This window comes from Gopherus evgoodei, chromosome 2 (genome assembly GCF_007399415.2).
Source record: "Gopherus evgoodei ecotype Sinaloan lineage chromosome 2, rGopEvg1_v1.p, whole genome shotgun sequence".
NCBI lineage: Eukaryota > Metazoa > Chordata > Testudines > Testudinidae > Gopherus > Gopherus evgoodei.
In genome coordinates this window covers 260,122,991-260,139,253 of record NC_044323.1, presented here as the reverse complement: position 1 = coordinate 260,139,253, position 16,263 = coordinate 260,122,991, and the positions used below count along the sequence as shown (strand labels likewise).

At 38.1% G+C, this 16,263-nt stretch overlaps 1 protein-coding gene across 12 annotated transcripts in view; it reads left to right on the top strand.

The window, feature by feature from the left end:
- UBR5 (ubiquitin protein ligase E3 component n-recognin 5) overlaps positions 1-16,263 on the top strand; it is a 160,715-nt gene that overhangs the window by 34,972 nt on the left and 109,480 nt on the right. For 10 of the 12 annotated variants that reach the window (XM_030553626.1, XM_030553617.1, XM_030553623.1 and 7 more), the window contains 3 exons: positions 957-1,116; positions 7,651-7,800; positions 9,834-10,045. In XM_030553626.1, coding sequence (XP_030409486.1) covers positions 957-1,116; positions 7,651-7,800; positions 9,834-10,045 — 522 coding nt within the window. The remainder of the gene's footprint in view (positions 1-956; positions 1,117-7,650; positions 7,801-9,833; positions 10,046-16,263) is intronic. The other 2 variants (XM_030553625.1, XM_030553620.1) reach the window with 1 other exon arrangement.

Sequence of the window (16,263 nt, the reverse complement as noted above, 5' to 3'; positions counted from 1 at the left end):
TACCCAATAGCATCTTGACTCTTTTTCATTTGAACCACTGGGTTTTTTTTATTGAGGGTTTCTGAAAGAGAAGACTTTATGTACCAGCCACTTTCTACAGAAAAACTTTTGGGTTATGAAAAATATTGGCCAAAACCCCATTAATTCTAAATATTCCCTTCCAAAAGGTGTTGTACCAGATCTATTCAACAGAGAAGGTAGCAGGGGTGTGTACCTGTGTGCACTTCCATATCTTATTTGTATCCATTTGTATTTTTTTAAATGTAATTGAGTGTCCTAGGTTTAGTACTCTTGGTTATGAGTTAATTAGTACATTCTGGCTACAGTCCCATTTTTTTCTATATTCCCAGATAAAAACCACATTTAAGATGGAGTTAAGGTTGAAAGTACACATGGTAATTTAGAGTCTAAATTACCATGTGTACTTTCAACCGTAACTCCATCTTAATGTGGTTTTTATCTGAAATAATGCATTAACATCTGTATGCAACTGTGCATCTTCAGAAGGTGATATTGTGAGAGGTGAAAGTCATTTTTTTTTTTTTTTTTTTTTTTTTAAGGAAATTGGAAGATAGTGTGTGGGGCAAAGGAATGAAAATGCAGTCTTAACTTGTTATATGGGAGCCATCTTTCAGCTGTATTACCTTTGTTCATTAGCTTCTTCACCTTCACATTGTTCATTACCGTATGCAAACTATCACATGTGGCTTTTGGGGACTTACAAAACCCAAATCCCAAAATCTTGCTTTTTATTTGGAAACTTGGTTTCCATGTACTGGTGAATCAAAATGTTGACCATTGACCTTCATACTCTATGCTTGTCTCTTTGGGAAGTCAACCGTAGCGCTCCAACTTTTTGCTGCTTCAGGAAGTTTTCCTCTTGTAGAGAGAAATCACTGAGTGGTGGTTGGTGAATTGGGAATTACAAATAACAAACAGTGTTCTGCATTTTATAGGCACAAGTTGTTTTACAAGGAAAGTCCAGAAGTGTCATTATACGAGAACTCCAGCGGACAAATCTTGACGTAAATCTTGCTGTAAATAATTTGCTGAGCCGTGATGATGAAGATGGAGATGATGGAGATGACACAGCAAGTGAATCATATCTACCTGGAGGTTTGTATATCATGATCTTTACCTTTTTTCCATCTTTCAAATACTGTTGAGCTCTCCTGTTTCAAAAGGGTTATCTGAAAATGCAAACAAGTTCTCAGCTCTCTCTGTTTGAGCATCAGCAATGTGCTCTGTGCTGTGCAAGATACGCAATGAAGATATTCCTTGCATCCAGGAGGTTTCCGTCTAAGATATGGGTAACAGGTTGCACTGGGAAGCCTGGAGAAGGGAATAGCTTTCATGTTTTAAAAAAACTAACTATTGTCTTTACTACTTTGTGGGTAACACAGAAGTGAGTCTTTTGGATGCTGGGCTTCACATCATCAACATTACAAATTATGCTACTGTTCAGTGAGATGACTGCCAGGGATTATAATTCTAATGATTAAATTAATTCTTTAAATTTTGAATCTTAGTCTTTACGTGGTAATGCGAACTTTTAAGATGCATTTTTTAGAGAAAAATGTGTACAGCTTTCTATTAAGATATTATGTTGTGTAAGGGCTCAATAGGATCTAGCTTAATAGTCTTTGACAGTTTTATTGAGAGTGTCTATTCCTTAGTATCCAAAGTATCCTCATAACTAATCTTATAGCAGTGCTGGAGTGTTGCTGTTGTGCTGGATGAGCCTTTTTTGAAATAGTGTCTTTGCCTTGTAATTGCTTTTAAAAGTCCTTCAGCCTTTTCTTGCACTGTCTAATATTTCCGTAATTGGACTTTACTCAGTAGGAAAACATGCTTGAAAATATGTAGTAGCCGAGTCTAATGTTTGTATGTTCTGGTTAGGTGCATAGTATGAAAATCAAACATTTAAACTGAGTGCATAGTAGTTTTTCTTTTTGTATGATAGAATGACATTTTAGTATATTTTTCTAATAAATGGGTTTTTCTGCTCGTCTGGTTCACCAAGAAGCTCATGGACTTTCTTCATCTTTATCTTGTCTGCCATGTGATTGGATAAAGGTGTGTTTTCCTGTATTTGCATCTGACAACTTCTTTATTTTGCTTTAGAATCAAGAGTCCTTTGGTTGAACCTGTAGGCACAGAGAAAGCAAATTAAGGCACTTTTGTTCCACCTTTCTCTTTAGTAATTAGTTGCACAGTCTGTCTACCAGAGGTGTAATTGAGGAAATAAGTTCATTTTACTCTCTCCTCAATTTTATTCAAAGTAAATATTCTTGTTTTCTCAGGAGTATCAATCCTGAAATTGTATCCAGCTCTGTAGGTAAGCACCCTTGGTCCCTGTTTAGACCAGAGTTTCTTTCCACACCAATTCTGTGCTGAGCTAATGATTCTCTTGATTAGTACTACTTCAGGTTGCAGGGACCATCTGACAATCTATGATTTGGAACATGTCTGTGAGTACTGTGACCTCAGTTGATGACTTTAGACTGTCTTGGCTCAATATAAGATAATTAGCACAATGTCTAAGCTTTCAGTAAATGCCTAGAAAAGAGTTTCTTCCTTAGCTAACTTTTTTTATGATCCTCCCTTTGGAAAGATCAAACCTTTCTAGGTAAGACTGCAACTTCCTTACATAAAATTGTAATCTTTCTTATTTTATCCCGCATTCCCCCTGAGAAAACTGATTTATTTTCAAATGTTTTGTGGGCAAAGGGATTGGAAATAACAGAAATGGCACTTTTGACACCCTTCAGCTCCAGTCTAGATGAAGTTAATCCAGAATTCCCAGTTCTCAGAATATGCTTTCCTTTGCCTTTCTTAAACTACGTTAGATTTTTACAGGCTAAAGTTGATAACTAAGAATTGTCAGTATTGAACTATAGTCATGATCCGGACATGGCAGAAGGCCAACTTAAAAATATGATGACTCTATGCCTGTGACTCTCTTCTTTTGTATATTGAATTTTGCTTACAAATTTAGCAGTTCTTCTAGCTCTTCAGAGTCAAGTTAATTGTTAGGATTAGGATAAAGTATAGGCTCCAGGAAAAATGGTGGACCAAAATACCTTCCCAGCATCTCTTGTGAAAGATAGTGACATTCACCTTCAGAAGACTCCATAACAGATACAAATTGAATTTTTGATTGTCTCGTTTCTCATTCACGCCAAGCATAACCTACCCTAAGTCTTCTGAACCTTCTTTATTTTCTGAAATTGTTCTTCTCCTCTTGCCTCTGGATATTCTTTTGAACTTACAGCGCTATATTCTTGAAGAGGGGGAAAAAATTACAAGAAAACCAACATTTATGATCCAGTCTCTCAAGTGGTAACTCCAAGTAACTTTTTTTTTTTAAAGGTGATCCTGAATAGTTGTTTGCTAAAAGTGGGGTTTGCCTCTTAGCGTTTGATCTTATAGAATGAATGCTTGAAAGTTATGCGTTTCTGCTTGTTTTAAAAACTTTGGAAAAGCAGGAATGTCAAGGTTGGAGGGCTTCTTGAGTTCTTCAGAAGTGTTTGTTTTAAACTCTGGCCCCTTAATTATAATGGTATTGAAACTTCACATATTGCTTCTTTCTCCCTCATGGGCACCTGGTGCTCCGTGATCCACTATAGTTGGTTATTCCTCCATACCTGTCAAGCAAGGAAGTGCCCTTTTTTTGTTTTTGTTTTTTTAAAAAGTGTTCATTAGAGTTAAATATGTGTTTGTAAAATTGTTTTGTTTTTTTAATCAGAGTAGAAAATCTTTCTCCCTCAATTTATGCAATTTTCAGCTTCCTGTATATTATGTTGTCATATTTCACTAGTACTTTAATCGCCATAGTCTTTTAGATAATAAAAGAGTTGACTTGAATTTTTAATGTTTCAGACACTTTTAAAACATCATTTAAAAAAAAACAAAAAAAAATCCAAAAAGCAAAGAAGGGAAATAAGCCCAATTTGTTTTTCCTTTTCAGGTCACCTTTAATGAATGCTTTTGTTTTTCTTATGTATGCGTACTTGCTTTCATGACCTAGTTTAAAAAATCTAGTCTCGTCTTGTCTTTGTTGGTGGCAAAGTAAGGAGACTCCATTGAATACATTGCTGTGTTTTACTTATTAGTAATGTAAATGAGACTACAGAAAGGAGAATACCATTTGATAGAGGCATGCTCCGGTGTCCTGGTTCAGCCACTAGCTTGCAACTCATGGCAAGTGAGCTAGCTTGGAATTTGCCTGGGACTTTATGTTCTAATAAAGTGCTGTGATTCTCCAGAACGTAAAAAGATCCTGGTAGCCTAGTTAATTAGATTTTTATTTTGTTCCTCCCTAGCAATTTGTATATGACAGACATACCTGGTTCTGATTTTCAGCGTGAAGAATACATTGCTTCTAGAGAAGCTTGTGAAACATAATTGCAGTGACATTTACTTATTGTTATGGATAGTGGAACATAAAATAATGTGTTCCTTGAAGTTCTGATTGTTCAGAAGGAAGAAATGTGGAAGACTTAAAGGTGCAGCACTGTCTGGTGTATTTGTATTACATCATAGTGTGAGTTAGTGATGTTGGGAGAGAAGGAAAAGATGAAAAATTGAGTCCCTAGAAATTTTCCTACTTGACGAATAACCAATTTTTTTTTTTAATTATCTCCAAGATGCAGAATATCCGGACACGATACCAACAAATGTTTGTGGTGATTGCTGGTGGTGCACTTACTGAACTGTCTGGGCTTGGTCAAAAACAGTTTCTTTTTTACCACAGTGTTCACTGGTAGCTCATTCAGATGAAGTAGGTATAAGTCCCTTCATTCCTGGACAGAGCTATCGGGATCATCCTATCTTGCTCAATAATGAGAAATGTATGATCATAACATTGCCGGAAACATAAGTGACCAAATCTGATAGGATTCTTGAGAACAGTGGTGCATAAAGTCATGTGGCAGAACTTCTTGAATAAGTAATGGAGTATTTTGTGTTCTCACCCAAGCTTCTTAGGATGAATTTTAGTCTTGCTGAGTCTATTTGAATCTCCACCGAATTCAAAGAAAATGCCTGAATGATCTTTGAAGGATACTGGATTTGGCTCCTAAATCCAAAATTTTATGTGATATATAATTTGATGGCATAGAGAATAGAAGAGAGAATTTTATCTTTTGAATTGGAACTGGTCCTACAGGAGGAAAGATAAATGTTTGATATTGTGCCCTCTTCGTGTTTTTCTTAGACTCAGGAGCCAAACATGTATGTTTGAGTTGTTAAAAGATTTGTTCAAATTTATGGAGGCGTTATGCTGACTTGTAACTTATCTACTGAAAAATATTTCCCACCTGCAGATGAACAATATGGCTGGAGGGATGCCTGTTAAGTTCTAGATGTCCTGTATAGGAAATTTCCGTCTCTGATAGCTGAGCTGAGGAAGCAGGCTATTCAACTTGGATGAAAGCTCAACAACTTTCTCCAAGAGATGCTTCCTATAGATTAATTCTATTAAAAAGGGCTGGGATGATGTGCATTGCAGCCGTTTGGATGGACAGTGACAGATTGGTGGTGGATTTAGACCACCCTGTTCCTTTGTGGAGAGCTGCCAGCAGGTACAATGAGGTTAGGCTGCTCTGGTGTGTGTGTGTGTGTGTGTGTGTGTGTGTAGAAGGATCCGGTAGACATTTGGACAGCCAGGTCATTGCTTTTTCCTACACTATTGTATGTACTCGGATGGTCTGACAATATAGGCTGGTCTGTGCTGCTGTTTTGCCAACAGTTCTGGTTTCCTCCCCCCCCCCACCCCCCGTCAATCAATCAATAAAGAGATTAGCATTGGAAAAGTTACAGAGTAGAGGTATGGAATAACTCCCATATGAGGCGAGATTAAAAAGACTGGGAATGGTCATTTTAGAAAAGAGGCTATTAAGTGTGTATGTGTTGCGGGGGGTGGGGGGGAGGAAGAATGATAGAGGTCTATAAAATCATGAATGATGTGGAGAAAGTGAATAGGGGAGCTTTATTTACCCTTTCTCATAACACAAGAACCAGGGGTCACCCAATGAAATTAAGACAGCAGGTTTAAAACAAACAGAAGTACTACTTCACACAATTCACAGTCAACCTGTGGAACTCATTGCCAGAGAATGCCAAAAGTATGTATGCCAAAAGTATAACTGGGTTCAAAAAAGCATTAGATAAATTCCTGGAGGATAGGTCCATTAATGTCTATTAGCCAAGGTGGCTAGGGACGCAACTCCATTCTCCAGGTGTCCCTAACCCTCTTGACTGCCAGAACCTGGGGCTGGATGATGGGATGGATCACTCAGTAATTGCCCTGTTCTGTTTATTCCCCCAGTCTGGCCATTTTAATGTTCTTATGACTGTCATCAGTGAATGTCTACTTATGTGAAATGACTTACCACTGCTGAGAAAGCAAGTAGCTATTGTGGGACGGTGGACTATTTGTCTGGCTTCAGAAAATGTTAGCGTGGCCCTTCTGGTCTTTAGGGACTGAGGTTCACTGACTGACCTTTTCACTGTCAAGAAATGAAACATTTGCAGAGTACAGATGCCTAGAAGTTATAATACAGGGTGTCTGCTTCTTTTCAGTTTTTGGATACCATCTCATCTAGGTTTACCCTTCTTAATTCCAGAAGTCCAAGTAGAAATCACTGTCTGCCAGCCGGGGTTCAGAGGTTTTATTATTTAACCTTCAAATTTAATTCCACTAAATCCTAGACTGTTGCTGCATTTTTTTTGGTGTATGATAATTTAGAGGCTTTACAAATTCCATACTAGGAGAGATCATGGCTGAAGAGCTGGGTGTATTGTATTACTCATAGACTCTAGGACTGGAGATTAAGTTTGGCATGTTAGCTCTAGGTATCTTTTTATAATGGGATTTTATGTTTCTACCTTTTTATATTAGACTTCTTTGATAATAGGGACTCGTTGAGGAAACATTGTAAATGTCTTTATTTAGGGTCGCAAGATTTTTCGAGTTGGGATTAGACCCAGAGTAGTTCAAATTAGGTCTTAATTTTTATTGTATAGATTTGAAATAGTGACTATTTTTTGTAGACATCTTTTATTCATTTTAATTTTAATAGTGAACCTTATGCCTGACTTTAGAGCTTATTCTATGAAAGCACAGCAACTGTTTCCGGGAGTGAAGAAATTTCTTAATCTCTGAAGCAAATTTTGCTGGGCAGCCACTTGGAAACGTGTATAGTCTCTTTGCTTGGCAGGATCTTTGGAGGGAGAGCTTTACCTAATAGCAATACTAGTTTTTTCTAATTCTAGGTAACTAATTTATGGAGTTTGGCTGTTTATTTTAATTAATGCTTTGCTCTTCCCAAGTGTGTGACTAAGGTTTGAATTTCTGGGGTGTAGAAATTTTTTTCTTTTCGGGTAAGATTTGTTCAGAAAACTTGGTTAGACAAGTGACAGAGCAGTTCCTGTAGGGAAAATTGGCTTGCATACATGGGACCACTGTGCTTGATTGTAAATGTGGGTGCATAGGAGACACATTGGTTTGTACTGGTGAATCTGAAGAGCAGAAATTCAACTTACAAGTAGGAAATTTTTTGTTTTGATGTTTATTTGGTGATGGTCTCTCTAGTTGATGTTTTAAGTAGCTGATTATTCACTTAAGACCCTTGTCTCCTCTTATAGAGGATCTTATGTCTCTTCTGGATGCTGACATACATTCTGCTCACCCAAGTGTCATTATTGATGCTGATGCTATGTTTTCAGAAGATATTAGTTACTTTGGTTATCCATCCTTTCGGCGTTCATCACTTTCCAGGCTAGGCTCATCTCGAGGTAATTTTGCATCTTTTTTTTCCTTTGTAATAAGTAGTTTGCTGTGCAAAAAGCTAGTGGTAGTACGCACTAGTTATTTAGACTTTGATTTGTGTGCACAAATTGATTGTTAAACATTAAGTCTCTAATAGTTTTGATAAAAGCAATAGTAATTTTTTTAATATGAACAGGTAAGTTCTGCAAAAATCACGAGTGAATTTGAAGTTTGATAATGTTAATCAGTTTGTTAAAATTTTGCATGAAATTTTTAAAATCACAAATACCTACTGATTATTTTTTAAACCACAATTGCTTACTAATTATCTTAATGTATCTAATTGAGAATGTTCTGATCTAAAAGCAATACTCAAATTTGATATGACATGCAGCATTCTGAAAGCTAGTTTCTTTGGTTTAGGTTGCTCAGTATGCAGTGCTCTTCTAATTTTCTTAACTAGTTAACTTGTTCCATGGCACACAAATACATGAGTGAAGGCCATTTTAAATTCAGGGGCGGGAGATGAGAGCTAAGCTGTGCTCTTCTTGAAGCATTTTCGGAAATGGGTAGTAACTGTCTAAGGTTAATGAACACTTTGAATAGAAGGAAATTATTACAGATGCTTAGAGAACTACATTAAATCTTAATATTTATGGCGCAGAATCTGTAGCTTTTTTTCTTCGTAGCTTCTTGAAGATAATTCTACTCAATAGATGCCCAGAGCATTTTACAAACTGTTAATCCAACCTCTGCCATGATTGCTCATTTAGTACAGCTGTAACCTGTTTCATAATTCTGTTTTCTTCATTAGTATATTAACTGCTGAACATATAATTTCTTGATACAAATTATCAGTCAAGGGTCAGTATGTTTCCTAATGAGCAGGTTCAGTGTTAATGTGAACTTTACCTACAGGGCAAGGTGTCATGTTTGGCTTATGTAAAAAGTTGATCCCGTTTGTCTAGAGTAGCAAAAGACCCAAGATCTTGAGGAATTTATTGAAAGGATGATACAGTAGTGTGACCATTTCATATTGTAATTACAATTTAATTTTATGAACATAAATGAGGTACTTAATGGGTTAAATGCATTATGTGCATGTACAAATATTCAGCATTTGACATAACTCCTTCTAAATCCCTCCTTTTTTTCCTTTCCTAAGGTTTATTCTATGTAAGACGTTACCACGAATTTTATAATCCTTATTTTCCATGCATAGTTGACTCTTGGAAAGTTAGTTTGATTACCTGATTTAAAAAATTTATCTGCATGAGCGAACTGCAGAGTACTGGCATTAGACAGTTTATAGGCCAATTGGAGGGGAAGCATTTTGGTAAGGAACACTTTCCTACAAGGATCCTTTTTAAAACTTGTCTGACTCTCTTGAAAAGTTTTCATTTGAATACTTAAAAAACAAAACAGAAAACAACAACAACAACAAAACCACCACCAGATATACTTTAATTTATTAAATCCAGTCCTGTAAAACATTGCTTTTAACAAAAGGGGTTGGATTATCAAATTTTTACAAGAGCCTTTTAAAAAGATTGCTTTGTCTTTAACCTTTTCAAGTTGTTATTTTTGGGAAACTTGCTATGAGACTCTCTAATAAATACTCTTTTTTGGCTTGCTTAAATGTATCTAACAGATGTTGTAGATTAGATGGTTTTGTTACTAGAAAAACCATCATATGGTAAAATATCAGGGCATATTGTACTATAAAACCTTAAGTTACCTTGTTAAACACATTGTGGCTTTTTACCACTCTGAGTAAAAAATGAAGCATTATGCTTTCAGTAGTGTAGAAACTACCTGATTTTCTTATTTCTAGAAATAACTTTATTTCCAGTTAATCATTGATATGTTTTATATTCTAGTAATAAGTACATATGCTTGAAAGGGTTAATATACTGAATGTTGCATGTCAGGATTTTTTTATATATCAGTATTTTAAATTTTTGTGAATAGATTTAACTGCTGTTAGTTGCATCCTGAAGGGTCTTTACTAGAGAGTGGCTTACTTTTATCCCACTGGTGTGACCCAATTGCATACCAGTTCTCCTTCTTCCCTTAGAGAGAGACTCTGAGCTGTTGCGTGAACGAGAGTCCGTTTTACGTTTGCGTGAACGAAGGTGGCTTGATGGAGCCTCATTTGATAATGAAAGGGGCTCTACAAGCAAGGAAGGGGAGCCAAACCTGGATAAGAAGAATACACCTGTTCAAAGCCCAGTCTCGTTAGGAGAAGACTTGCAGTGGTGGCCAGATAAGGTATTGAGAATTTTTTTGGCTCCTTTTATATGCTTAGTACATTGCATGCAACTGATCTTATTTTTCCACAGAAATGTCTGTACTTCTGATTTCCCTGGAGAAATCTTGATTTTTTTTGTGTTGAAGTAAAATTATTCCAAATGTGCATGTTTAGTTTTGTTTATATTATTGCTGTTCATGCCCTTAAAACAGGTTCAGTTGCCTCTTGTATTGTGACCTATTTCATCTTTGTGGCTGCCACTCATGCAGGCAACAGAGAAATCTCAAAGAACTTAAGCTCTCTCTTCCATGAAACAATTTCCCGTTTCCTGTTGAGTTGCACTTATGCATTGGACTGAATGGTCATATTCATGTCCAGCTCCTTTAAAGGAGGCTTATATTTTTATTCAGTTTTTTTCAATTTTGTTTATATTTATCCTGTTTTGTCATGGTTGGTTATTTAAATAAGTGAAGATCAAGAGGCGCACAAATAGTAATGAAGTATCCGTCTGGCTCTGGTAGATGGACCCACCTGCAACCCGTATTCCATCTCCATAGGAGCCCAGGCTAAAATTTTAAGTGGTATTTGAGTAGATGCAGAGTGTGTATTCCACCTAGGTGTGTGTATGCCCAGCACACTGGAGCTGGAGACTTTTTCTTAGGTGTACTTCTAGAGGGGCAGTGCTCATGGCTGTGGCCCCTCCCCTGGCTATATGAGACAGTGCTGTCCTAACCCCTTTCGTTTCTTCACAGCCCATGGCTGGAGCCAGAGCTTTTGTGTGATTTTAGTCTCTCAACCGCTTATTTAGTCTTAGCCTAGTTTATTGTACACCTCTACCTCAATATAACGCGACCCGATATAACATGAATTCAGATATAACGTGGTTAAGCAGCGCTCCGGGGGGGCAGGACTGCGCACTCGGGTAAATCAAAGCAAGTTTGATACAATGCGGTTTCACCTATAACGCGGTAAGATTTTTTTGGCTCCTGAGGACAGCGTTATATTGAGATAGAGGTGTGTATGGTAAGTTAGTAGTTAGTGTTAGTGTCCATGGTGAAGCCCTCACTGGGGATAAACATTGTTCTTCGTGTGTAGGTGTGATCCCCACAGTGACCCCCACTTCGTCTTGGCAAAGCACTCCTTAAAGAGCACTGTTAGATTTGTAAATCATTTAAAAGGAGGACTCAGGAGGCACAGGACCTTAGCTTCAAGCAGCCCCTACTTGAACAGGCCTGATCTGGTACCAAGGCCCTGTTAGGCCAAAGATCACTCTTTGGCTCGGAGAGCACTGTTGCCCCTCGTTTCAGGGTAAGTGCCTTGCCAGAGAGGTGAAGAAGGTGTTCTTTATCATTAGCTCCAAGGAAAAAGTCTCATAAGACCATTCAGAACCTCTCCAAGTCGCAGGGTGACTCCTCCACCTCCCCGAGGAAAAATGTGGACCAGCACAGAACGGTTCTGCCACCAGAATGGCAGGGGTACTTCTGATGCTTCCCTTTTACTGAGTGGGAAGAGCATAAATCCCATGTTGTTGACTCTGTTTCTGGCCTCTGAGCATCTGTTGAGTTCAGTACCAACGAAGGAGATACCAGTACCAAATGTAGTGTTGATGCCTGCTTCACTTATGACCACTGCAGATCTCCTCTGCCTTTTGGTCCCAATCTCACTGTTGGTCCAGAACTTTCCCTGGGCTGCCTCACCTATAAACCCTCTAATGGAGCGAGCCATTGAACCTTCATGTTGGTCAGCACTGCATTCAGATGCTCCCCTCCCTATGGTGGGGATGGAGGCAGTACCAAAATCGTGTGGGAGACCTCGGCCTTGGGACCCTCTTTGGCCCTGCTGCATTTGATGCCAGAAGCGCTCTCATAGTGGCTCTCACCACCTTTGACGTCAATGTATTAGAGCACTCCCCTACTGTTTGCTCTGGGACCAACACTGCCTGTGGCACCGGCATGCTCTGTACCGATACTACTGCTTTAATCAGAGATGATGATTCTGGTCTCGTTCTGGGCGATGGATGAATCTGACTTTCTGCTGGCTCAGTTGGGGTTGCTCTGCCCAGATCCTGAGGTTCTGATTACGAGTTGGAGGCATCCTCTGCCTGCTCCACATCACCCGATGAACTCTGGGAGCCGCCAGTGGATCAGTATGTCTCTCACAATTGGTGTATGCCTTGTGGCTGGGATGGAAGTCCATGGCCCGGCCCTTACTGGTGACCAGTGCCCAACCTGTGTACTGCTCTTTGTTCTGTTTTGAAGCCAAAGTCACCTGATAGGTTGGTGGTGGTGCTTTCAGCTTAACCACAAGTCCTGGCATCACCGGTGTTCCTTCCTGCAAAATTGGCAGAGTCTTCCCTCCTGGGTACTTTTTCCAGGGCGGGGAGAGACGGTTTTGGCTCACCCAAGACCTTTGTCCTCATCACAGGATGATGCTGTGCTGCCTGGTTCATAGTTCTATTCTTTTATGTCACGTAGTTGCATCCATGCGCATCCAAGCAGAGCTCTTCCAAGAGAACATGCACAAACAGGTGGACATTTTACTAGTGGTTGCTGAAGGTGGCTCCAGAGAGGAGCTTTTCACCCACGTCGACACCATGTTGCATTTGCTCGACTGTCTGGGACTCATTTTAAACAGCGCAAAGTCAACCTTGGCTCCCACTCAAAAATTGAGTTAATTGAGGCCCCGTTAGATTCCACAAGGTTGAGAGTGTTCCTGCCGACTGGCTGCTTCTAAGCAATTCAACAGCTCTATGTCAGTCTGCAATTTGTCTTTCTTCTTCCTTTACCCATTCTCTCCTGTCTTCCTGACTCAGCAGTTCTTTTAATGTATTTTTGGGCTTCCCACTTCTCTGGTTTATTTGCCCTCTTGCCAGGCAAGCGGTAAAGAACTTGTAGAGATTTGTCACTTTCCATCTCTATCTGCTGACCTTGACTACCACTTCCTCCATCCTGATACTCAGGCTGAACACTGTGGATACTTGGAAAAACTATTCATGTTTGAATAAGTGCTGTTCAACCCATGTCTGGAATTCTAAAGTACAACCTAAATATGTAACTCTAAATTGTTAGATCAGTGCTTTTGGCCCTCTGACTTTTCAACAGTAGGATGAAGAAAGTCATGTAGCTCATATAGACAAAATTTTTAGCAAATAATATAAAATCACTGGGATTCCGTACAGGCCTAATTTATTATTTTTTTTATTACTTACATTTATATTGCAGTAGTACCTGAAGGCCACAATGAGTTGGTATTCCATTCTGTTTAGTTGTTCAATCTTTTAATAAACTTGAGTCCCTCATTCAGGGAGCTTGCAGTATAAAAGACAGGACATAACAGATGGATGAGACAAATAAGCAGACTGGGGTATAGTGAGTGAAGGCATAGGCTGGGGTATAGGGAGTAAAGGTGACAGAGTAATGAATATAAGGTGTACCTAATTCATAGCTATTGGGGTGGTTGGAAATTTGCCAGTGGAATGTGTTTCAGTCAGAGAATGCTAATTCATCTAAATTAGAGACTATTCATTTTGTATGAGATGCAAGCAGGATTCCAATGGAATCCTATCTGTTTTCCTGCCAGCTTACCCACATGGCTCCTCGGCAGTCTGCCTGATGAGGAACCAGGTCTCCCCTTTAAATCTCATCTGTTGGGTTACCATGAAGCAAAGCTTCTAGGCTGCTTGCTCCTCTAGAGCTCAGAGGTGGGCTGACAGGGAGCATGGAAGTTCTGAATGGTATGGCTCCTTGGCAGCCCAGGCTCCCAGGTGTTGAGTCCACAGCTCCTGGGCAGTCAGCTGATCAGAATGTCCCTGGGCTGGGGACCCCAGGGCTTTCCATTTTGCAGAGAATTTCAGAGTTTTCTGTTTTCATTCCAAATCCGAGCAAAAGCAACTTTTAGAATACCCAAATCCTCTAGTAAATGGAATTATTTTTCTCTGCGGCACTCTGGTAGCCATTCAGTAGCAGTGATAGTAACTCACCATCTATCTAGTTGTTCTTGGGTTGCTCTTTTCTGTATAAAGAACACTATAATTCATGTTATATCCTCTCATATAATGCTATATGTATATACTTCCTAATTAAATTTGTTACTGAATAATACCTTAACATATTTTGGTGTTGCTGTATCAGATGAATTTGTAAAATGAATCTTTAACTAGTAATAAACATTTACTGCTCACAGTTCATATGCATATTCTAGTAAATACTTCACACTCAGCTGTTGTAAATGTCTTGTCTTGTTTTTAATACAGTTATCACAAAGGTGAAACTTATTTACTATTTTTAAGGAAGCTTATCTTAAGTCAACATAGCATGTAATATTTCATTAATCCAGAGTCATCTTGGAGTGGATATTTGAGCCTCTGTTTATAAATGTAACTATTAAATAGCAGTCTATATGAAATTGTATCTTTTTTTAAACAATTTTTGTAATATCAGATGAATATCAGATGAATAGCTCTCATGGTTTTTTGTTTCACGTGAATGAAGACTATCCATAAACATTTTAGGAAGCCTACATTAAAAAAAAATGTACATTTAAAAGTTCTGTTGTCTGGTTCTGGGTCTAACCTACATAATATGGTGACCGCTCTAGCCACAACATGAGTGTTTAAATCCAAAGTGTGTGTGTATATATGTATATATGTGTGTGTATATATATAATAATAAAAATACACATACACACACATATCTTGAAGGTCTCTAAACCTTGGAATATTTTATAAAATGTAGATGAAACATTTATGATGACATCATTATACCATGTTACTGTGTGTGTAAGGGCACATCACAAAACACGTTTTAGACATTTCTTTCCTAATGAATGTTTTAAAATCCTTTGAGGAACAATGCGCAAAATTAGAGATGAGTTATGAAGATTAGTGTATTGTTGATCAGTGCTCATTTTATACATTTGCGTTTTTATAAACAATTCCTCTGGCAATTTAATGTGCTTGAATGTTCTGGGGGCAAAAAAAGTACTAGTCTTTTTTTAAACTACTAGAACCTAAATGGATCTAGGAACTCACAATATGGCAATTGATTTGCAATCAGTATCCAGTGAAAGAAACCACCTGATCTTTTGGAAGAATTTTTGGTTTTTCATATAACAGGAAAAAAAGATCAGATTATGTGCTGAATCTGTGTTACATAATAGTATATTACTATACATATTGTCTACATCTTGCAAAATGCACTTTTTATTTATATTTATGTATTCCTAAATGTGTATAATACTATAAAGATACAACTTTTAAAGAATATGCAAAAAGGGGAAGTGTGAAGGCTTTAATATCCAGCCTTAACCTCTCACTCCCTCATCCTTATTGTTGTATTTGCACTTTAGGGAGGGGGGGAAATTCTTTTGAGAGAGAGAGAGAGAGAGAGAGAGAGAGAGAGAGAAATCTGAGCTACTCAGTTTGCCTGCTAAAATTGAGCCATTTCTTAATGAGACGATCTTCACCATTTTTGGAAGAACTGATTTTCCAGTTGAGGAACTGGTTTTAAAACATTTGTAATTTTAAACCATCAGAACCAATTTAATAACGAAATCAACTTGTCCCCAAAATGCCAACCCCCCCTCCAAAAAAACCCCAAACCAGGTTTACTGTTTAAAACCTTAGTTTTGCCAATCAAGCTAAAGTCAAAGAAAATTCATCTTAATTTTAAAGTTGGAAGACTATCTGGAACTGAACTGAAATCCCACTGTTTTTTAAATTCTACAATCCTGTGCATGAAATTGATAAATTAAGGCCCTGATCCTGTAGTCAGATCTGCATAGGCAGGTCTTCTTTATCTGCATGGAGTTTGCTTTCAAGACACTGGGGATCCATGTGGACACAGAAGTCTACCTATGTGGCTTTGACTGCAGGATCCAAGTCCTAAAATGTCTATTACTTTAAAACTGCTGAATGTCTTTCTTCTGGTGTCTTGAACCTTACATCTTGAGCTATGTAAAAATCAAGTATGTTTTCTTGCTTAAAATATTTTGACTTTTAACAAAAAAAAAAATTGATAAGATAGTGTATCTTGTCCCATTTCCCTCCCTCTCCAGCCATGCTTGTGTAATTTAAAAATAGCCAAACACATTTTGCTGAAACTTAAACTTAAAATACAAATAAAAATTATCAAGGATGAGACAGAACATGAAAATTTCAGTCCCAAAAGAGGGAGCCTTGACAAACTAAAGAAAATGGGGCCTAAACCGGGTAAGAGTGCCACCTTAGAATAATAGTGTG